At 34.8% G+C, this 24,323-nt stretch overlaps 2 protein-coding genes across 5 annotated transcripts in view; one reads left to right on the top strand and one right to left on the bottom strand.

Moving 5' to 3' along the window:
- Nucleotides 1–24,323, top strand: part of LOC142978874 (protein unc-13 homolog B-like) — a 373,594-nt gene that overhangs the window by 122,824 nt on the left and 226,447 nt on the right. For 3 of the 4 annotated variants that reach the window (XM_076123478.1, XM_076123479.1, XM_076123476.1), the window contains exons 11-17: nt 628–850; nt 1,636–1,720; nt 1,946–2,221; nt 2,479–2,590; nt 2,734–2,801; nt 3,364–4,683; nt 4,849–5,225. In XM_076123478.1, the coding sequence (XP_075979593.1) occupies nt 628–850; nt 1,636–1,720; nt 1,946–2,221; nt 2,479–2,590; nt 2,734–2,801; nt 3,364–4,683; nt 4,849–5,225 (2,461 nt within the window). The remainder of the gene's footprint in view (nt 1–627; nt 851–1,635; nt 1,721–1,945; nt 2,222–2,478; nt 2,591–2,733; nt 2,802–3,363; nt 4,684–4,848; nt 5,226–24,323) is intronic. The other variant, XM_076123480.1, reaches the window with a different exon arrangement.
- LOC142978990 (uncharacterized) lies at nt 14,499–22,436 on the bottom strand. Its single transcript, XM_076123662.1, has 5 exons — nt 22,026–22,436; nt 19,224–19,415; nt 18,080–18,224; nt 16,310–16,443; nt 14,499–15,216 (listed from the first exon to the last, which is right to left on the bottom strand). Exons 1-5 carry the CDS (start codon nt 22,077–22,079, stop codon nt 15,001–15,003), a joined length of 741 nt encoding a protein of 246 aa, XP_075979777.1. The 5' UTR covers nt 22,080–22,436; the 3' UTR covers nt 14,499–15,000.

The raw sequence follows: 24,323 nt of genomic DNA, 5'->3' as shown, positions 1-24,323 counted from the left end.
AAAAGACTTTTTCCCCGACCTAATGTTCTCAGAAATACGTTTTCACTATCCACTCAATTCGTAGAACAATATTCCCCTTAAATATGATTGATTTTCCTAGTGTAAGAATATTGGTGTTTCTTGGAAAATATAAGGTTTTCCTTATTGAAAGAAAATAGAATGTTTACGCCATGTCATGTAGCATACATGTACGGTACTGTGATCAGTTATGTAGCTATTGTTTATTGCAAAGATAAGTATGTGTTTTATAAAAAAATGTGTAACTACAATATTGTTTATTCGTAGCACCTATTCTGCACTAGAACAGCTAGCTCAAATCAAAGTTATGTGCTCTTATAAATTACTTCTTTAAAGAAAACATTAAGGTAAGTATATGCTCGAGGAGCTAGCAGAACATAGGCCGAGCACAAATTAGTGTATTGCAGACTGACTTACAAGCCTCGGACGAGCGCGATTCTAAAATAAATTAGTATTTGATTAGTACCTTTACAAACGATTCTGCCGTAGATAATCTGAAAGGACGATATTTTTTCAAGTAAATTTTTAATGCCAAACTTTTAATAGGACAATACCTAATATAAGAGTTTAGGGACTGTCTAAGATAAATAATTTCATATATTCTTACAGGGACCACGCACATATATCCCAGCAAGCGAGTTACGAGGAGTACTTCGACTCGAGCAGCTACCCGTATCAAACGTCGTACGTAGGCGACGACTCGCGCCAGTGGGACAGCGGCGGGCAGTACTTCTATGATGACGGCTATGGACTCACACCTACTGAGTATGAGAACATCGTCAACAAGAGACGCTCGTCCGTTGTGCAGCTGCCGCAAGTGCCGCCTAAGCCGGTAAGAATCGGGAATTTTATGCTATTATAAAATGAGAATCAGAACTGCAAGTTTTTATGTAGGAAGATAAGTTAGGGAAAGCTTCCACCATTTGGAAGGTACTACCTACATCTACCAGCTCAACATATTATGTGCAAATTAGCTTTTGCGTAGCTGGATGAAGTTTGAGAAGGTCGCAAATAGATTATACAAAAATTATTGAGTGAATAAATTATGAGATATTATCTTGGGATAAAATGCAAAATTTGGGACAAATAAGCTTTTGTGTGCAAATCGCAAAAGCTAATGATTATTAATGGTTTTTATTCGTTGGCAAAGTCAATTAAATAATCAGACTAGAGAAATTAAGCCTTGCAGGCAGTAACTGAATTGAATAGTTAATTTATTGAAGTCAGATATTTATTTAGAAGTGAAGCTTAGATGGTAATTTTTCACTCATATTTTTATCAGTATAGTCTGGTTAAGCAAAAACTTAAATCAGCGCCATCTATTGGAGAGTATTCGATATTCTAAGCTACCCTTAACACGTGGTAATGTTTTCCCTATACAGCGCCACCTGTTGTCATTTTCAGTGAAAAAGTTTGTTATGAAGACTTTCAAGTTTCAATGCGGGTAATTTATGGTACATGTGTTCTGTTGTTTACTAATACATTTTAGGACATTCATAACTACAAATAAACGTTTCTTCATTCTGCAATTCGTAAACCTCTTCATGCTGTAACCCAAGAAATTGTGTGTGTTTTAGTGTCATATCTGCAATCAAGTAATTAAATGTTTTATTTCAGTTGGTGCCGTCGTCACGGTACTCGGATTACAATGAGATGGCGCCGTACAGACCGCGGCCGCGACGTACTGCGGCCAGTCTTCCAGGTATTTACATAATTTATGATCTTAAGCTAAAGAAAGTAAATTAAAACAATGAAACTTGGAAGGAGAATATGCTGCTCCATGGGACAATAAAAAGGGAACACTGCTTGTTCCTTGAATATTTGTACCTATTAAGTACAAGTTGAGCTTAAAAGTGTTACCGCTGCGAGCTAGCGCAGCTCTGCTACAGTGAAAAGCTTATGCAAAGTATGACGTCACAATTTGCAGCGACGCCATCATCAACACCAAAACGCGGTCGGGCGCTCCCCGTGCCGCCCTCTGGCGACAGTGGCTCGCTTCGAGGCGCGCGCGGGCGCCGCCTCCCGCTCCCTCCCCCCGCGCCGCTGGCCCCGCTGTCGTCCTCGTACTCCGCGATGACGTCGACGTTCGCGACGCTGACGTCACAGGCGCCGATGACGTCACAAGCGCCAGCGCCGCTCACGCGACATCACCGCGCCCCCTCCGCCTCCACGCTTTTAGCTACGCACGTGCCTTACGTACCCGGTGAGCGTTCTGTGTCTGTAACTTATTTATTTATGGAAAATTATTGCTTTACGAACGAATATCACTACTCTTCTTGGTTTATAACTAGGTCGCGACCCATAAGTTCCAAAGTTATATACATACTCTACCCTATCTGTTAAAATAATCTGCTCTGATAAAATATTGTAAAGAAGTGACTACCTTTTCCCTATTAATTGTTGGAGGAAACGGTCTCTATAACTTACAACTCATCTAATATAACTTGACCTATTTCACAGAACCCGAGAAAATGATACCAGACGTGAGTTATGGTTACGATAGCTACGGGTACCAGCAAGACTTTACAACCACTGCCACTGAACAGTATCCAGAGACTAATTATAATACAAGGTATGTAACACTTATTAGCCGTATTTTCTCATACAGAAACAATGTTTTACCATGAACGAACGAATTTGCTATCTTGTGACGTCACTGTTGTAATTTTTTTAGTTTACTTACAGTAAATTAATCTCGATTTTTTATTGTTGCAGTAGTTACGATGAGGATGGGATGCAACCTTTCTTCGATGAAACTCCACACGCTACTCCGCCTGCCGCTGGTTAGTAAACTTTACGTCAACTAAAAGTATAAAAAATTGTTACGTTCATAAATAAATTTGGTCAAAGGATTCTAAACAACTATTTATTTATTTTTTTTTTTTATTTTTTTTTTAAAAAGACAACTCCCGCACTAAGAATTGCTCTTGTGTCGCGGGGACTTTTACAAACATACAAACAACGGACACAAAGCACAACCAGACCCGAAACAATTATTTGTGGATCGCACAAATAATTGTCCCGTGTGGGAATCGAACCCACGACCTCCCGTTGCAGTGGTATCGGCGTGGCGACCTAAACCACTGCGCCACGGAGGCAGTCAAATTCCTATAAATAGCTGACATTCCTGATATTCTAATAATGTTAAGGTCATTATCGATGTAACACAGACATGATTCAATCAAAATAATGTCGTTACACGAGTGATAAAAACATCCGGTGCAAAGGACAGATTTATTATTTACATTAGTTTTTTATACACTTTAGACATGACTAGTCGTATATTTCAATATATTTGTGAAGAGTTTTCATATACTATAGTGAGTGTTTTCTGTCATTTTACAGCTCAAAAGACATCATGGAACGAAACAGAGACGATTTCGCAGTTCACATATCCTGCTACTAGTGAGATTGATTCGTTAATACCTAAATCTGTGCCATCAACGATAGCGTCGTATTTACCTCAACCGCCTGTTACAAGTCAGCAAGAATTGTACCAGGACAGTCAACAGTATGATAAGAATTACCAACAGTATGATTTACAATACGACGATCAACAATATCAGTATGATCAACAAGACCAGCAATATCAGGAGGAAAGCCAGTATCAGGATAAACAGTATGAACAGCAGGATTATCAGTATCAAGATCAGTATGAGACACAGTATCAAGAAGACCAAAAGCTTCAACAACAGGATCAGTATCAACAAGATCAACAATATCAGTCGCAATATCAAGAGCAGCAATATCAGCAAGATCAACAGTATCAACATGATCAGCAGTATCAACAAGACCAAGAGTTTCTACAGCAGCAACAGTATCAACAGCAACAGCAGCAAAAAGCGCAGCAGTTGCAATTCCAGCAACAACAGCAACAGCAGCAGCTTCAACTACAGCAGCAACAACAACAAGCTAAGCAGCAACAACAACAACAACAGCAACAACCTGCGCAACAACTGCAAACTACTGTTCTTACTGGTGCTGCTACTTTTGGTTCATTAATGGTAGGCGGTGCAAAGAAGCTTGGAAGTTTCTTCGGCGCAGCCGCAGCGGCGGTCGCTGCCCCGGCGGTTAGCCAGCCGCCTCATGCGGCGCCAGTGACCACCGCTCCGACAAGCCAGTTCATTTCATCCGTAGCCCCGGTAACACCGTTCACGAGTACTGTTACAACAGCATCCGTCCCAGAAGAATTGCCATCAGTGCCAGTGTCAACTGTGACCACATCAGCGCCCGTAACCTTACCGCGGACTCCATCTCTGAGGAGACAGGAGTCCATCCAGAGACCTTCGGTGCGTCGCACGCGGACGTTGCCAGACGCACCCGAAGATTTACCCCAGTCGAGTTTCGACGAAAGTGCCTACGAGGACGAGTATCATAAGACTGAATACGATCAAACAATAGACCGCGATAGGACGTCTTTGGACAGGTATCGTGACGATGAATATCATGATACCATTCTCGAAGAAGTCCCCGAGGAGAGGCGTTTGTCGGAGGTGCCGAGCCCTAGTTTGCAGAAACAGGCATCGCCGACAAGGACTGTGCCTCAAATGAGGAAGCCTTCGGTAGACAGCTATCACAGTCAAACGCCGTCGATTGTTGATCGTAGAACCTCGCAAAGTTCTTTTCATCCTGAAGAGAAACTTGCAGTGCCGACAACACAAGAAGGTAAAGAATATTGATTCAATACAATAGTTCTTTATCATGGTATTTTAAAAATTCTATAATAATTTTTGTACGAAAACATAGTCTTTTACGATAATTGATGGATGATATTGAAACTAATGTAACCTACAAATCTACTTATGTTCTAATGCCTGTTTATTTCCGCAGAACCAATCACAGACAAATCAAAAGTCACGTTCCAAGACGAACGCACTACGTACCACGAAGTGCCGGACGAGAGTGATGCCTTCAACGAAGCTGAAGGTTACGATGACCAGGTCGAGGAATACCGTGATGACGATGATACTTATGATATGCAAGACCAGGAGGATACGTTTAGAGAGGAGAGAGAGAAATTCGATGAAGATCAGGAACAGTTCCAAGAGTCTGATGAACAGTATCCTGAAGAAGATAGTGTGTTTAGAGAATCTGATGAGCAGGAACGAGCTGATGAAGATACGGTGGAATATCAGCCGGAGCAGCCGAAACTGACGCCGAAACAGCGGTGGCATCGGGCGTACAATAAGATCGTGATGCAGCTGAACGTGAGTAATTTTTCGATTTTTGACGATGGATGCGGGAAAATATATTTTATTATTTATTATTCTAACTTTTATTTAAAATTGTTGGTTGTCATTTTTGTTTACGTACACTTTTGATTTATTTTGTTTTGTTATTTTATTCGTAAATTCAAAAGTTATATATTTTTTTGTTAAATTTGATGTCCTTTTTTTACCAATTTTTTTTATTTTTGTTTGTGTTTCCGTTATTTTTATCTTTAGTTATGTTATGTTGCGTTTTTATATAAAAAAACACCTGCATCTTTCGCCTTTGATTAATAATGATTTTTACTGTTCATATTGTTTACATTATTTCGTTGATGGAGAATTAAAACAGCAGTCATTGGACCAGGTAAGTCTTATCAACGATGTCAATTTCAGAATTAATTGAATAATTATACGGGCAGATTAAATTTGAGTTCAACGTTACATTGTCCCAGTTTAATAAATTCGAAATACGTGAAGAAAAACAAATTTTAAAGAATATTCTATTTAGGTATGGTAAATACGGTTACGAGCAAAAAGTGCAAAATAATTAGTATGTAAGTGAAGTGAAACTATTATAGATAAACAAATGAATTTAAATGTACTTCGACGGCAATGACGTTTTCAGATCGATAAGGATGTCCACATTTCTGTGTCACGTATTCTCTGACTATGTATCAAAGATTTCGTTAGCAATTTACAATCCTTTAACAACTCAAAAAATTATATTCTATGACTTTTATTTACGGTATTTATATCAAAAGTTAATGTGTAATGTTTTAATACGCATCTGTAATAAAAAGACTACGAAATATATTTTTTTAACTTTGCGATTCGGGAACTTAAAACTTTTGAACTTCATACTTATTTAACGTTTACAACTATAAGGCATCATCCATATCATCAACATACACACATTTCTTACATAATACGAAATAACTACCAACCTCAACCCTTTCTATAACAAACATTATCGACCGTTATAAGGACACCACCGAATTCTCGTCCTATTTATTACCGCGATAAGTGCCGAACATTCTCTAGTAAGAGCGTCTAGCCCTACAGGAGGGATCTCCTGCTGTTTCATAGGCTCACTGACGATTTAATGGCCACACTAATTAACTTGTCTACACAATTGAGGTTGCCAAACCTTTAATGGAGAAATGATAGTAATAGTATTATTGATTTATGTCATGGGGCTACTATGTTATTGGTTTCGGATGAGGAAATGAAATTTATCTACGTTCAATATGTTTGTTTCTTGGGGAAAAGGTTCGGTTTATCTGGATTGTTAAAACGGTTTTGGAGGGACAAATTTTATTATGATTCAATAGATTGGAATATCTTTTTGTTATTTTGAAGGGATAATGTTTTATATTTACTTGGATACTTGCTTTGATATATTTAATTATGCGTTTTCAAACTAATAAATGAGCTAAGAGCGTTAGTTTACCGTTATTATAAATTGTGATATCTACATTTAAGAACAAACATTGAAATATCAAAGCCAAGTCTTGTAGAATATTGGTTAAGATTTGTTACAATAACAATTTTTGGTATAACTTTGTAAAATCCGACTGATCACATAATGTTCCTCATTTGCGTATAGGAATTTAAACTCTATACCCGAGATTATCCGTTTTACAACCGAAACTAGAAATTCCAATTCCACTGCAATTGCAAAACCTAGTAGTTGGAGTTACAAGACAAACGCATATAGCAACAGTGTAATACTCTATATCCCGTGGAGAAGTAGGCACCTAACACTCTGTGTGAAAATGGCAAAGTGCTGTTCTGTGTGGCCTTCGACTGACCTACACTGTGACCTTGATTACGAACAATAAGCTTGGTAATAAGTTGAACGAAATGTTACTCGGGTTTTTTTTCTGTTTGTTTATTTTCCAAGGAGTAAATAATAATATTATATTAAAATTCAACTTTCAAATTACTCTGAATAAGCATTGTTAGAATAACTTAAAGGAGTTGATAAAGTTTATAGGGAAATGTAACAAAAACAAATTTTCTTGAACATATCAAACAATCTGAACATTAACGGCTCCACTTCACGGAATCGTTAAAACCACAAAGTGTATTAATAGTCCTTCGAAGTAGGTCCTTTTAACAGGAAATATCATGTTAAAGGTTTTAACACACGTCGTTTATTGGGTTTGTAGGTCATTCACGTTGAAAAACTGATATCTCAGAGTGGTGAAAGTATGGAATTGTATGTATGACGCCGATTACGAATTAAAGAGACATTACATTATTGTTTAATACGTTATCAGTCCAGTGGTCCCAATCTGGTACCTCGTCTGAGTTAGTGAACCCATGTAAACTACCATTTCCCATCTGTGAGATACATCGTTATAATTAAATAGAAGTCGACATTACGTGTTCTGGATTTACCATTGTTGTTCGTACCTTGGTATGGGAACTACCTATAAACGTATAAGTTATATCCAAATGCTCTCGTTCGTAGTACTAGTATTGTAATTTAAGTATGATATAAACTGCCAAGTCTTACTAATTGTCCATATTCACACATCCAGTGATTATCGCTTTTATACCGCTGCGTTGAGTGTACAAATATCTTTATAATCCAAGTTTGAAACTCAGATTATGCAGTGCAAACATCAGTGGACTCAAGTTAGTTTTAATTGACCCACTTTCTATACCCCTTGTGGGAAACCTGAGAGGATTTGCATCACAATTACCCGTTTAATACGTTCAGTATGAACTTATTTTATATTGTGCGTATTTTATGTATGAATAAAGACTGTATAGAAACTGTTTCGCAAAAGATTGTCCGCTTTTTAGGCCAGTGTAGATCACTGCTACTGCACTTTATGCTTGCATAGTCGTAGACTTTAAAATATACATATAAGTTTTATGAAGAAGGCAGAGAGTGTAGCACGCTCTTTATACGCGCACATTTTCTAAAGATTTTCTAAGAAATACTCATTGTTTTTTTTTCGTGGTTATTGTAAATAAGATCTAATTTCTTTAACTCGCTTGAGGCTAAAGTAATTTTCCATCACGAAATTAAATCAAAACAGTTTCTTCGATATTACTTATTGTCAACTTGATATTTAAGTAAAAGTTTTGTTTTTTATGAAGCGGGCTTTCCTGTGTCGAATAATTAATTACACGTGGATGGATGGGTGGTCACGACAATCGTGTAGCTGTCTACAGAAGTGTTGTAATCAAGTATGATGCTTATGTACCTAATTGAATTAATTGTTACTTCAGACGGAGAGTTCAATGTCTAATATTTCGATGACAAAAACTGTTTCAGGCGATGGAATTGCTATTCTTTTAAAAAGTATTTTATTTAATTTTAGAAAAAAAAAACTAAATGAAAAATATTTAACTTTCTTTGACAAATCGTGTCTTTTGATGATAGATACTGTGCTGTTAAGAATTTAAAATATGCCTCGATTAAGTTATGTTACGATGGACAACCCACGCCATAATAAAACCAGCACAAAAATGGCATGACTTAAAATATTATGACGTCAGAAAGTTAATAAAAATACTTCAAGATCCAAGAAAACCTATCAATATTTATGCTACAAGTCTTGAATAATTTCAAGCAGTCTACACACCGTTATATTAAACAAACGAATCTGTCTGGATTTTAACTTTACTGATACGCTCTCTACACGATTCGGGTCACATGAAACTCACTTGGGACTGTGTTTCTTAGAAGTAGACCTGTATCTATTTAATGGTCCTGTAACATCAGTAATCGGATGTATCCAATTTCAAGAAGACATTGATTTATCCCTCGGACCCCGGAAGCCTTCGAAGCTTCATTTTCACATATTTGGAAAGGCAAAGAGCACATAATATTATTATGCTCGAAAATCATATATACTAACAAAATGTTGTGTTTTGTCCCTTAAAAACATACAAAATCAATTTCTTTAATAGTTTAACTTAGACTAAAAATCAACCTCCTGTATCTATTACACTTATACATGGTGTTGTTATATTCAGTGATTTATACAAAGGCTGTTTCATTGTGCGCCTCAACTTGAGGTAATTGATTGAACGTTCCGACTACACTCGTAAAATAACACTTCATTACGCTTTATATCTACTAAATTAATCCCATTCATTCGGTTAAGTGAAAATTTCCAGTTTATTAGTTATTGAAAAATGTATAGTTATGTGGACAAACTATCCACGATGTCGATAACCTGTTTTCTGTAAATAGGTGACTTTTTAGACATATACTGGTTTATTTTGGGAAGCACAAGACTGTTGGATACGTAATATTGGGCTTATAATATCAGTGTCATCCACACTATTTGATCTAACGCAGAACTATTCATAGATAAATGTCACAGGGAAATCAAGTCGATGTAATATGTTACCTCACAAAATCTCCACCTCTTTATGTGTATATCTGTTTCCGACTGTCGCGAGACATGAAGGACCTACACAGAATTGCCGACGGAATATTATTGTTCTTTTCAAAAGACGTTGACGAGCGACGAAGGATCCCACGTTCTAATTATTTCCATCTATTTCTGACACCTGTTGTACGTATAACTCACAACTTCTATCTAACAATAATAGCTTTTCGTAATTTTGACGTTATTATTACTTACTTAACAACTTTGCTAAAGGTGAGCTTCAAAGGGATCCAAAATAAATAAACTCATTAATTATTATGTATTTCATTTTCTAATAACAAAAGCGGCTCAGTTACTAAAAGAATATCAACACTATAGGAACGGAACCTTTTGAAAATACAATACATTTTTCCCTTGTTCAATTCCGCCTCCGGCTGATCGAGAAAGGGCTTCTCGAGTTAATATAGGTAGCACTCTTACTTTTTATATACAACGGGTATCTAACGATTTTTTATTGTTTTGGATCAGATGCTTTTATTTCTTGGATCTGATGGCTATTAGCGCAGTGGCATGGCCGCCTGCAGAGACCCCTGACGCCTTTGAACCCGATCACCTCATTAGTTCAGCTCGGTTGCTCCATACATACGCACATACGAAACTACGCGATCCCGCTCAGTCCGTTAACAGACTTTGTTGCGTACGCACCCCTTAATAAAAATCAGAAGAAATTCGAAAGTGTGATCGGGGTATGGAAATATTGCGCAAGCGATGGCGGCGGAAACTCGCGAGGACGCGATAGCGACATCCTGCGGGCGACCGTGGCCCTATTGATATCGCACCTATCACTCGTTTGTATGCAAATTCTTCGCGCTCAGGTGTTAACGCTCAGTGTTATTGTAGACGTTCATGTGTGGTGTAGCATTTACATTATGTTCCGAAGTAGGAAAGGTCAGGCGATCAGCGAGGCTGATGTCCGCCGGGATCAAGGGACTGGATACCAGAACCGTTCGAATACGAGCGGTTCGCGGCTTCGAGTTCGTCGTGGGTCGAGTTTGACGGATTTGGACAAGTTGCGATGTGGTGGTGGTTCGAGCGGTGGCGGGTCTATCGGGGATTTGATGAACATGTTCAGTGGCAGTGTGAATTCTGTGGGCAGTGACACTTTGGTGGCCAGGACTGTTCCTTTGGAGACTGTTCGTCGTAACGTGCCGCCTGTGTCGACTCCGCCGTCTCGCCCGCCTTCCTCTCCGCTCATCCACGTGTCTCGACCCGTGGGTCCGCTCACGATGGCCCAGCGAACACTTAGATTTAGCAGGCTACTGAAGTACCAACCTTGTTCGGCTGACGTTCTTATTACTTTGGTGAGTGTTGAAGTTTTATAGCCTGTTTTATGGTGAAACGTAAACAATACACCTTGTCTGACTTTTATTACTCGTAAGAATATAGTCCATTTCGTTATTGTTTGTTTATTATGAATAGTGAATTTATGTATAGTATGTAAACATGGGGTTGTTCGTATATGATAGCTATCGGTCGAGTGCTTCAGTATCGGGCATGAAAGCTCGAGTTTGCGATAATTGCGTTATGTACTCATTATCGATAGATCTAGCTGATATCATGTGACGTTATCTCGTGCATTTAAGGCTTATATTACTTACGTACATCATGTTAATTCATTGTACTTAAAACACTATTAAGAGTGGTTTATATTTACATAAATACATGTATTTATTCATGATTTAGAAGAACGTTTATATTTTCGTTATAGTTTTACTTTCCTTAATGTTTTTTTATACAAATATGTTATATTCAACAGTTGGATCGATAGTATTAAGGATATTTGAGTGAGTTAGGCGGTAATCATCATTTTGCAAGGTCATCTCATCAATAAACAGTGCTCGGGCGCTGATTGATAAGGCTCTCAATGGGATTGCATAATTAGTGTTAGAATCATTAACTTAATTGTTACGGTATTTAGAGATTAGGGAAAGGTTTTTGTTTACAAACAGATTTGTTTTTATTGATAATATCATAGTAAATATAGTTTTAGAGTAATTAATAATGTCATTTTAGTGTATTATATTCTTCCAACTTACTTATTTAGATTGATTTTAAGTTATTATTATACGCTTTTCCCAAGTTTTAAGTTTTTAAGCACACTTTTTCATACAAAACACTGTTTAATAAAACTAAGTAGCAGGTTATTTATAAACCAATTTAAGGTATATCAACCTACTTTGAAACGAACTACGTCAAATAAGGCATTTCCTCCGTTTTCTTTGTTTGCGTGTACTCACTTACAACCAATCGTTTATACTAAGTGACGATTTCTAAATGAACGCTCTTGGACGTAGGAATTGAAGCCTTAAAATAACGCGGTTTATTGAATGACTCGTTTGAGCAGCTGTGAATAGGTTTAGCTAGTAATAGAGTAATGTATATTGTGTAACTATTTAACTACGAGTAAGTGTCCTTCCTGAAAAAAGTTATTACTATTATGTTATCAGATATTTACTGTTTTTTATTTACCTTTTTAGTACTCCGAGTTAACATTGTCAAAAAAACGTGACATTTAATAGTTTTTTGGTTAAAATCTTTAACCCAAACTATTACTCTTACTGAAAAATTAATCATTCATTAGATCACACTAATGCAATGATTAATAAGTCAGGTTACTTATTAGTTATTAAATTTCGTCTTATCGTATTGTTTTTGGTCTTTAGTCAGATTCATTTATTATCACAAAACCTTTTTGATACAAATAAATCACTATAAAATACTAAGAAAGAATACAAAAGATACATCCGCTTGTGCAAATCAAATCGCTGTTTCGTAGAAAACTGTTTTCTGTTCGGATTCACATCAAATAACACGTTGAAATAGTGAGAATGGTACCTTTTATATCAAATGTTACCTTTTTGTGTTGATAGTGATCTTCTCTATGCACAGCTGATTCAGATGAACGTAATTTTTGATATGGCAGTATGTCAAAATGTGATGTAGAGTTGTTTTTTGGGTACAATAAAACTTAAAATGTCTTACTAATTAACTTCGTGCTAGCTCTGATTAGTTGTGTTATACCTTTTTCACTCATAAACAGTTTCAAAATGGAATGTCAAAACACTGTATAAATATAATAAGTAATTAGGAGTTGGCGAAAAAAGGAGTTTAATTTGATTTTTAGTCATGAATTGAATTCATCTCTATGCTATAAGTTCATTTCATTAAATTTGGTTCAAATATTTAGTATATAAAGTGCAACAGATAAACAGTGGAAATATCGATTAGTTTGAAAGTATGGTTTATATTCTAGTGACAAGATAGAGTTTTAATACGATTTGTGATTGACAAAGTCCTATGGGAATGCTTTAGATAGTGTATACTTCTTTCCCACATGCCTAGTGTAATTGTCATTGATATGACAAACTCTGTTGGCCTTTTTAATGCAAAAATAAGTTGCCAGTTTATTGTCTCTATTATTCCTGGGCTAGTGGTAAATAAATGTTGCCAAAAACGAGTATTTTACCTTTTCCCTTGATTTATTAGGATTTCATTGTTTCAGACTACTATTACTGCAAGGTAGTTTTTAAAAGCGTGCGTATGTTCTTATCCATAAAACCGCATTAGTTATTGTAAATTCAAATTAATCTAAATAAGTTTCATGATTAGATTATTTTAATAGCACCATCAAAATAACAAACCCTGTTCTGGCTTGTTTCTGACATATATATACAAAAAGGGTTGTGGCAAACGTAGAGCCTTTCTCTCGAAGTCAGTGGAGGACTGTTGGGGTGTTAGTAGTTCGGACATAGCGCAATAGATGGCGTTAGCAACGTTAACCCTCAGAAGGATTTCTTCGCTGTCGATACTTACGGTTAAGTTTCAATAGTTCTAAAGTATTTTGTCAAAGTAAAAGCTTTTGAACACAGGAAAGGATGTTTTTGAAAGTATTAGTCTGCTTTACATATCTATACTAATATTATAAAGCTGAAGAGTTTGTTTGTTTGTTTGAACGCGCTAATCTCAGGAACTACTGGTCCGATTTGAAAAAATCTTTTAGTGTTAGATAGTCCATTTATCGAGGAAGGTTATAGGCTATATATCATCACGCTACTACTAATAGGAGCAGAGAACCAGTGAAAAATGTTACAAAAACGGGGAAAATTTTGACCCATCCTCTCTTATGCAAGCGAAGTTGCGCGGGTCAGCTAGTCATGTATATTTGACATAGATAATATGACACAAATATATATACCTTATAATTCAAAATATCCTTTATATCGTACCATTGGAAAAAAGTACATAATTTATTCCAAATAGTCGTACTTATTATCTTTTCGACCGTTTCGGTAAAGCTGCTTTACAGTTTCTTAGATAATTTGAAATACCTGAATACATAATTGGCTGAACGAATGGTTTTGTTATTCGATATATCACTTTGTTCTCATAAAAGATACGTACTCTCGTCTTATCGCCATTTTAAGTTCACAGAGAAGTGGTTTCCACCATATTTGCTGAAATTCAATGAATCGAATCATTGAGTCGAATAGAACGCAATGCATAAGGAAGTAGTGACGTAACACGTTGGAAAATCTTTCATGAATTTTCAACAACTTTGAATTTTCACTCAGAACAGACGTTACAGTCGATTTAAAATAGTATTTTTAGAGTACATTGCCTTTTAAAGGTTATGCTATTTGAGTAATATACAGTAGCGTGAAGTGTGATTTTCTATAATAGATGACGTAATTAAGTAGTGGGAGTGTGATATTTATTTTTTTCTTAGAAAAATTATCTTACAATACAGATTAAGTTAGCATTTATTTAAACATTATTTCTTGATAGTTGATAGTGGTAGGGAATTTCCCTGGGAGAATTGAATCTTGACTTAATTTTCAAATAAAAATTGAATGAAAAAAACACACATTTAAAATGAGTGAATTTATTTCGTTTCAATAGTTACCAAAAATAAATTATTCAATAAAATACAAGAAAATTCAGATTTATTTATTTGAGCCATTTGTCGTTGTTACATTAATAAAATTATCTTTTACTACATTCCGATAAAATTGTTATTACTAACACATAATAACATTATATTTTTATGTCATTACGTAAAATTTATGTTATTAAAATTATTTACATACATTCAGTCCAATCACACGTAGGGTTGTCACTAAAAGGAACCTTGAGTTTTATTGTAAATTGTTAAATTGGTTAAATTTTGACATAAACCAATATTACAACTAAAAATCAAAAACAGAACGATTTGGTAAATTAAAATAATAATGAAATGTTAAATCTAAAGCAAAAGAGAGTGCTACACCAAAGTTTAATTTGGAAAACTGCGAATTTATATTTTGAAGCGACTTATACCAACTAGGATGTGACAGCCCTTGAAAGCCCGAGTTAGATCAAGCATACTTCTTCATGAACTTGAGTAAATATTTAAGTTTGGGCATCTCTATATTGTGGATGCATCTGTTGAAGTCTCCTATGACCTTGACAGAGTGTGTCATCATTCTTGAAATGATGTCCTTGAGGCACACGCTAAGGTCCGACACCTCTTTGAAGCCGTGAATCGCTATCTCTGCCATCACCACCGGGAACGGTGATGTTTCGTACAGAAACTGTAATAGGGAAAAAACATCGGGTCATTATTAAAATAAATGTACAGTATGCTAGTACATACATACAGTATCCCTTTCTGTGTACGCAGCGTCTATTTAATGAGTAGATATATTATTATAGCGGACCCGCATCAACGCGTGGCGTTGCCATGACAATGATTTCGATCACGAACTATCTCAAGGCAAATCTGACGCTAGCATAAAGCGCAACAATGATTAGCACTTAATATAATATTTTCCTAAATATTAAACTAAAAAGTATATTTAGTAGTGATTATTCTAGTTTTGTTTAAGCTGTCTTAAAATCGCAAACTTAATGTCGAATACCTATAGAACATCAATTGACATAATCGTGGATTTTTTTAGTAATAAAGTAAGCTCAACTGTGTGACTTTAGTTCAATATATTAAACGTTTACACAAACATGTCATGAAATCTAGTTTACAAACTTGATATATAACAGTGTCCGGTTCTTACTAAACTACCCCCTTGAGAGCGCACTTCTAACTATCTCTGCTACTAGTTTCACACTTTATATATTGACACTAAAAGCTCTGCGTACAGCTTGTGCAAATTAAAACCAGTAATTGAAGTAGCCACTAGTGGCTGCAGTTCACGGAATATTTCAATGGCTTGGGTTTTTGCTTGAATTTCAAGACGTTATTACTAATTTCACAGTAATGGCTGTTGAATTACAGAATATGAAAACTCAATGGCCTTTGAAAAAAAAAAATCATCTGTTTAGAGATTCTAATGTCTTGTACATGTTCATATAGAAAGTATTTCAAGAAGTATTATATTACATTATTACTATCTTTTCTCTGGTAATAACTATTGCCATGCCAATCATCTCAATAATTTCAGTGGTTCGGCCATTTATGAGTAACGGGCAGACTACTTTTTTGCATTGATAATGGGTGGGACAAACCTTTAGAGAACAGACACAATCGATATATTTTCTTTGTCAAAAAATAAATACCATTGTACAAAACCAAGCCATTCAATTATGAAATCGACTACAGCTGGTTATAACAGTAAACATTAAATAAATAACACATGTTCAGAAGTTGTGAACAAAAGACGAGACACTTACCACGGTCCTCTCGAGGTCTTGACTCTCATGGGAACAGTTGCCGCCGACCTGCTGCTGTTTCTGACACTCGAACAACTTCGACGCTGAATACTTCTTCAAGTTGTCCAGCGTTTCGAAGTGTACGTTCAACTTTTCTATGAAACAAATGTTTTGACGTCACTGCTTTGTGTTGTCTGATCTGATCTTTTGGTCTTTGAAATATTGTTATTTTAACTCTGATTAAAATTGTAAAGAAATGAAAATGTCAGCTAGTATCCTCAGTGATAGAAATATGCACGGTAAAACTACAAAAGTTATGCAAAAATTCAGTGAACATACGATTATGTCTAGCAATTTTACAGATAACAATATTATACAATAACGCCATCTATAGTTCTAATTTGTACTCAGACGTTAGTTTGTAGATTTAGAGGAGGCAAAAATAGTCATACGGTATTGAAAATAATACGTTGTTGAAGTGGTTAGTTGAAAAATACGTTCTCACCGAACATGATACCGCAAATTACCCAGCGTAAGTGAGCAGTCTAACTTATAAACATTGGCCAGCTGTTATTACTCATTGCACGGTTTATCTTCCACGCTACCTGTGTTGTCAGTATAACGGAAATACGGCCTTATAAACACCGAGTATCGTCCCAAAATAATACGGACGTATGTAGGTTGACAAAGCCGAAGCGACGCCGGAGGTTTGTCCGCAAACAGTTTAGATTTTAACCAAACAATACACGTTTTCGGATACCCTATTTGCTTTTAAAATTTTTGACTTTGTTTTCTTTAGTGAAACGTGTTAGTTGTAGCATATTTTTGGCAAAATATTTCAATAAAAATTGTTGTAGTAGAGCTATAAAAACTTTAATATTTCCGATAGAGTCCGATAAAACAATTTACAAATAAGTTAAAAGTTTTCAAAAGTTGAATGTAGATGGCGTTAGAGACGCAGAGAGTTTTTCAAGAAGATTAAAAAAATATTTATCTTTGTTAGATTGTATGTTTAGGGGCGCATTTAAATCTAGGTTTAGGAGGTTTAGACCCTCAACTACTAAACCTAGTAACACAAATCATGTAGTCCGTACTACAAACAGGAAACCGTAGTTAAACAGCCAACCGCATCAGAATAGTTCGCGTTTATAAACGGACGTGGTCTATGTTAGCATAATCATTGTCAATATATCGGTCACACATTGTTTACTAGTAGTCGATTAATCAGAGCTTGTTGATATTGCTAATCTGTATTATGTATGTTGATGATTAGTTGTTAATCTGATGTTGTTATACCTGTGCAAGCGGATAACTGAAAATACTATTTGCATATTACAAGTTGATTGTAAATATGCGATTGAATTGGTACACTAAATTAAGATCTGTCTATAAAATTCATTACCATATACTATCGCTATAACTAAAACTAACGTAAGCACCTTTTGGAATTTTGTTTCAACGTGGAGTCTATTCAGTTAAAACAATCTACATTGAAGTATTTCTTGATTTATTTTATTTAATACTAGGTTATTAAAGGAATTTTGCTTAAAGCTAGGAAACGCGCAAACTAGCTAAACAATGAAAACTACTGTGTTAAGAGAATTATTAACTGTTGTCACTCGTTTATAAGTAGAAATGAAGTTCCGAAAAAAAAACTGTTTATTATTAACACCATCAACTTTATAAAATGTCACTATCTCTTCTGTATATAAACACATTGTAATATCAGCAGCCTTAAAAGAATTCTATCCTTTGAATTCTCAACAGGGGTATAAAGTTTGATAGCCTTACCGGGTAATCTCTGAACTCTTTGGTAGCCGAGGGCGAGGCACAATGTGACATTCTCGTCGGCTAGCTGCAGGTTTTCCCCGAGAAGCTTTACTATGCTCTCTTTGCAGTGCGTCCCGTTCCGAGGCTTACGGTCGTGTATTATCACCTGAGAACGAAATGAATCTTGTAATCGGATATGTTGTTCGGTCGAAGATTTTTAGTAGTGAATGACAGTAAAAAATGTTTTTTTTCGTTTCCAAACATTTGTTCGCTATCGCTTTGTTTTGTTTTTGTTTGACGGTAAAAAATTATGTTTTTTTTTTGTTTTTTTTAATTTGTGGTTTTTCTTGATAGATATTATCAAACCCTGATGGGATTTTAGCGTAAGATAAAAGACGTCTTCCCCTCATATCCACTTATAATAATAACAATAACTTTGCTCAATTATTTAAAGTTATATTTCGGCCAACAAAGATCTCAAAATAATGTTGAACAACATAAAAGTTAAAATATTTTGTGTCGTGTTGTTATGTTAAAGATGTCTTATTTTTGATACTGATGTAGTTGTAAAACATTCATTGTGTTATACAATCGGTGTATATTGCACGATTACTCTTCCGGTGTCCATCCTTCAATGAATATGACGTAACATAAATATTTTTATAACAAGACATAAAAATCCATTCATCTGTAAACCGAGAATATAATAAAACACCTGCAGTAACCTTTCTCAAAACATACTACAAGACACGTGTAGGGATTGAAATAAGCAGTCTTCTTGAACCCTCAAACAGCCAAAATGTATAGGTAGGTATGTTTAAAATCTGTATAACATGTATGTTGTGAAAAGTGTGTATATCGGCTGTTGTTTTGCTACTAAAGTACATGCTCTGCTCAGTTTAAAATCAGATGACTGTTTGAGTTTAACTGAGATTTTTACTTACATAAAAGGTAACATACAATACAATAACTCCAAACATATGTACATACATAGGTACTATTACTTACATAATAGGATGTACGGTTGGAGCCCCATATTGTGTCTAAGATATTTATATATATTATGTTTATGTTTATATACGCATCTATGTGTGTTATTATGTACGTATGTTTATTTGTTTATATTTTTATTTACGTATACACAAATACAACAGTATAAACTTACTTGGAAGTACAAAGAGATCTGTTCGAGATAAACGGTCATGTAGTTAATTGCTTTGTCGGCCTCGTTCTTCATGAGTAGTTTTATTTGGGAGACGAGCGTGTCCATATCCTCCCGGGACTTCTGTGTACGTATCTGAATGTCCGCAATCAGCGACCGGTAACCTTGTATTAGGTTATCCTGGAAATCCGTCGTCTGGAATAGAAAGGACGGCTTGTTAGCTTTTTGGCAATGTCTTTTATTGAGAATAGCTGACCCGAGCAACTTCGCTTGCGTCACATAAGAGAATCATAATTTTCCCCGTTTTTGTAACATTTTTCACTGGTACTCTGCTCCTATCGGTTGTAACGTGATGATATATAGCCTATAGCCTTCCTCGATACATGGGCTATCTAACACTGAAAGAATTTTTCAAATAGGACCAGTAGTTTCCGAGATTAGCGCGTTCAAATAAACAAACAAACAAACAAACAAACTCTTCAGCTTTATAATATTAGTATAGATGGAATAGAAAGGACGGCTTGTTAGCTTTTTGGCAATGTCTTTTATTGTGAATTTTATTTTGCTGTACATTAGAGATATGCAACGGCGTAGCATTTATCGTTTGCTTATAACGCCGTCATTAGTCAGTAAAGTATTTTAGCTAATTACTGTCAGTATAAAACTGAACTAAATTTGCGTATAACTGAATATAATAAAGATTTGATTGGTTTATAATTTATAGGAAAATATACTAAGATTTGTTTATTCATTTATGAATATATTAAATACCTAATTAGCAGGTCTTAAAACAGTGTTTATGCTTGTTGGTTTCTGTTATTTGTTTATTTATTGTTCTGATTCATTCAACAACAGCACTCGCAACAGAAAAAAATATTCTTGACAATTGCTCCAGTAAGACTTTTAGAATTTTGTTTACAAAATACTAATCGTTTTGAACAACAACAATTTTTTAATATTGCTTAAAATGTTGGCGAAATTCCAAGGATGTTTATATTTTGGACTATTTCTGTGGACGTAACATGGACATAATATTGTAGCGCTATTTTCTGTAGTTGGTACTATCGAGTATCGAGAGTATGACATTTAAAATGTTTCGAAATTTCTTTTTTAGGACCCGCTAAATGCGCTGATCAGTAAAACGATTCTCTACCACTATTGACTATCGACAACTGGCTTGCTGTCAAAAAAGATGTGTATGAAAATCTGATCAGCGCCTCTAGTGGTAAGCGTAGGAACTATTTCTGCATTACATTTTAAATGTCATACACTCGATACTCGTTGGTACCGACTGAACAGAATCGCGGTACAGACATTCATATAAAATTGGTCGATACCTAGGTGGATGTCGTTAGTCAATAGTTATAAAGTTTATCCATTTAATCGAAGAAGAATCGGGTCTCTACGAAAATTCTCTGTCTATCAATGTTTATAAAAAAGTATTTTACATGTCACAATGTTGGATAGCGTGGGTATGAAAAAGGCTAAAAAGAAGAATAAGAAAACAAGATAAAATTGTTACAAGATACTGGAAATAATATTTTCTCTTCTAAACTTTTATACACTTTCTTGTATTTTATAATTTTAATAGCAAATAATTTAGTAAATAAAATTCTTATTAACATTAAAACAGAAACTAACTTTTGTTCTGACATATTTTATCGTTAGTGCTACCCATTAGCACTGTTAATCCTCGGAGAGTCACAAAAGTAACAAGCACGGGCTAATGAGGCAACGTTTGAATACGGCTGCACTAGTACCATATTTAAATTTACCCTTAAAAAAGAACATTATGTCAAAGAAAATGGCCCGTATTTAGGTCAACTCGTAAAGTATTTTTGCTGTTAGTTTGTACATAATTTGCACTAGTTTTAAATAGAAGCTGATATATTGTAGGGTACTAATGAAAATATTATTGTCATTCTCCCATTACCGAATTAATTCCATGGATAAAGAGTTTGCCTTTTATTCATTACTTCATTCTTTATGTTAGTGTAATAATTTTAGTGTATTTTCGTCGACAATTATCATTTTCTGTAGCTAAATTATAGTTGGTATAAAAATACTAATTTTATAAGGTAAATTTAAATTAATTAAAGTAACAAGATTGAAGAAGAATGATTAGAAACAAGTGCTCTGAAGATTTTTTTCCAAAGAACCGTATAGAAACACAATGTAGAGAATTGTATCCTCAAGATTATGCCACAAAATTCCCGTCCGATAGAATCATTTCAAGTGCATAATTTTGACCTTTTAATGTGTTGTTGACTGACTTTGCGCTGGCAATCTCGGCTTATCGGCCGCGGGGTGAAAGTAAACAAAAATTCAACAATGGCAGTGAAAACAACACTCACTGTTAAGTTTACGAGTCAGAATAAAAGAAACATGAAAAACGCCGTATCGTTCCTGTAATTCAATCTTCTTTAAACAATGTGAAGTGTAGAAAAATGTCTTCAATTCAGAACTTATTGTCTTTCTGCATTTACGGCCAGTTTCTTCATACATATCTATAGTAACAGCTAAAGCCATTAATTTATATTTGAGATTTATTTAAATTCGTGGAAGAAACAAACTTGACTGACATTTTTAAGTTACCCCTATACTTTCGCTGTTACTTTGATGAAGAAATCGTACAAGAAATAAATGTGCCTTGATAATATATTAGCTCATCATGCCGTTTTAATACATACATTAACAAATGATGTTCTTTAAAATACAGTCAGAATTCTGCGGCAAATTTATCGCTTAGTCTGTATTTTGTAATATTTTTCATAGAATATAATATATTAATTATAATAAACTTACCTGCATGGTGACAACGACGGAGATCGCAAATAGGAAGAATACGATACGATGCATTTCCTTTCCTGTACTTCACATCCCGTAATCAACTTTTTATACACAGCATTATATTAAAAACCAGATGCAATATAATAAAATATATTCTGAATTTATATAATATATATTAATTAATTTAATTCTATAGAAAAATAAAGGTTTATTTGATTCTTAGCGCAATGTTGGCTGATTGAAAATCTCCGTGCTACTGGTGTTGAAGTGAGCTGTGTTTTGCTAACATGGACGGCGGCATCGATGTTTATTATGATTTTGCTCAAAACTGTTCAGCGTCGGTGACTCGCACGGCTGCTATAGTTTATGATACAAGCAAATTGTTTTATTGTTGACCTGTTCTCACTTGGGTTCCGTGTTTTCATTCAACTGGGAATCTTAATATGTTATTATTCTCGAGTTATGTGAACGTTTATTGAGATTCAAATATTAATACACGCTGTTCTTAATACACCGGCTGCTAGAGTGAATCAAACATGGCATGTGTATAATTTTTAAACAAGAAATTAAATAAATAGTGTATTCATATTAAGTTATTAAACTCTGATCATCGGTGAAATTATCTGAAATCTTTAGAATGACATGTAAGAAGTTGATATAACGATGCTAAAATAAGGTTCATGTAACATGCATCAACTACGAATTTCATCGTGAGCATATTTTTTCGGGTATCTAATTTAATTGTTATAAATAAATGTACGTACGGAACAGTTTTCAATTCATACTCTCTCGCTATTGACGGCTAGTTAATTATAAAACAAACATGTTGACAAACAATGATCAATTAAATAGCTGACTTAACACAAATCATAACAACAATACGGCTCATTCAAGAAGACAATTAATTTTGATCTATAGAACGAGATCTATTCATCATTGCCTTGTAGGCACTCTACGTGAGAAACTCTAGAAAAAACATGAAATTTCCCAAAATAATCGTGCAACTGTTAATCCTAAACTTATTTATTCGTATATTGTTAAAAATATTTTAAATCTTGTAATGTGAAAAGAAGTCATAAAGTAGGATAAAAATCACATTTTGATTTTGAAGAGTAAAGTCTCTAGCTAAGTAAATTGATAACATAATTAATATAAAAGAACTTATTACAGTACAAAACACTCCTACATGAATATTGGTAACCAAGAGAAAATACAATATACAACCATTTCCCCGAGGAAATAGTTTATGGCGAACAATTTATTAACTCGAGCTTACTAAGAAATAATGATAGTCTTTAGTTTGCAATGCCTGTCGTTTTTCCAATATATTACTGTGACATTTTACCCTATACTATTATTATAAAGGAAATATTACTTTTTATGATATTGACCTACAACTCTTGAATTAAACAGAGGAAAATACTAGGTTTGGCAATATTGAGAACAGCGCCATCTAGCAAAATTTTCACGAACTCGCCGCTGAATGTTTTCCGAGTTTTCATATCAAGCATAAATTTACGGCGTTTGCCAATAGGTGGAGTTAGTGGTAATTTTTTCATTTTCGGTAATAAGTCGCTGTAGCAAAATATTTTATTCAGTATATTTATCTCATGAATACTTTTCACACAAAATGTTTTGAAGAAAATAGTTTCTTTGGTCATACCGATTCAGTATAAACTAAGAATGTATCTACTGTAAAACTTGTGTTTTAATTACAAACTACGATCTCGATTATCTAAAAGGCTTTAATGTTCATAGCACATTAATAGCACAACACGTATAAAGTAGAGGTAGCAAATATTGGGAGTTGCAAGCGAATGTAGAACGGCGTCAGTGGCGATTTCGAAATAATGTTCTCATGAATTGCGTTGCAGTGCAATTCCTATTCAGCTGAAGGTAACTTCACGGTTATTGCGTTCCAGCGTTATGTACACATTGTACACATTTTGCTATTAGCTTGTCTTCGGTATAGTTCTGAACTTTGAATCTTGGAATGTTTGGAGATTGGTTGAATGTTTTGATATTGCTGTACTTTCTTCTTGTGAATGACCATGTTTTATACATCGGGCAGTGATTATAACGGAGAAAAGTTTACTAAAAGATAGTTCAGTTTTTAACAAGACCTTGTATTTCCATTTTCGGTAGAAAACATTTTGTTTTTTTAAATAAAAATAGTAGAATAATTGCGACGTTTAATCGTGGAACATACAGACCTAGATTAAAACTCTCCTCTCAAAATTAGTTAGCCATAATTTTCCAAACTTAATTGTTATAATCAGGTCTTTAAGCGATGTAAACAAAATACCTGTTATC

Source organism: Anticarsia gemmatalis, chromosome 15 (genome assembly GCF_050436995.1).
Source record: "Anticarsia gemmatalis isolate Benzon Research Colony breed Stoneville strain chromosome 15, ilAntGemm2 primary, whole genome shotgun sequence".
NCBI classification, from domain to species: domain Eukaryota; kingdom Metazoa; phylum Arthropoda; class Insecta; order Lepidoptera; family Erebidae; genus Anticarsia; species Anticarsia gemmatalis.
The sequence above is the reverse complement of the archived record's forward strand: the minus strand, read 5'-3'. Positions and strand labels throughout refer to the sequence as shown.

Excerpts from the sequence above, each read along its gene's own strand:
- LOC142978990 (XM_076123662.1), bottom strand. The coding sequence starts at position 22,079 with ATGCATCGTATCGTATTCTTCCTATTTGCGATCTCCGTCGTTGTCACC. Across the intron at positions 18,225-19,223 it reads AGATCTCTTTGTACTTCCAA|GTGATAATACACGACCGTAA; the intron begins GTAAGTTTATAC and ends TTTCGTTCTCAG. Across the intron at positions 16,444-18,079 it reads AAGAGTTCAGAGATTACCCG|AAAAGTTGAACGTACACTTC; the intron begins GTAAGGCTATCA and ends TTTGTTTCATAG.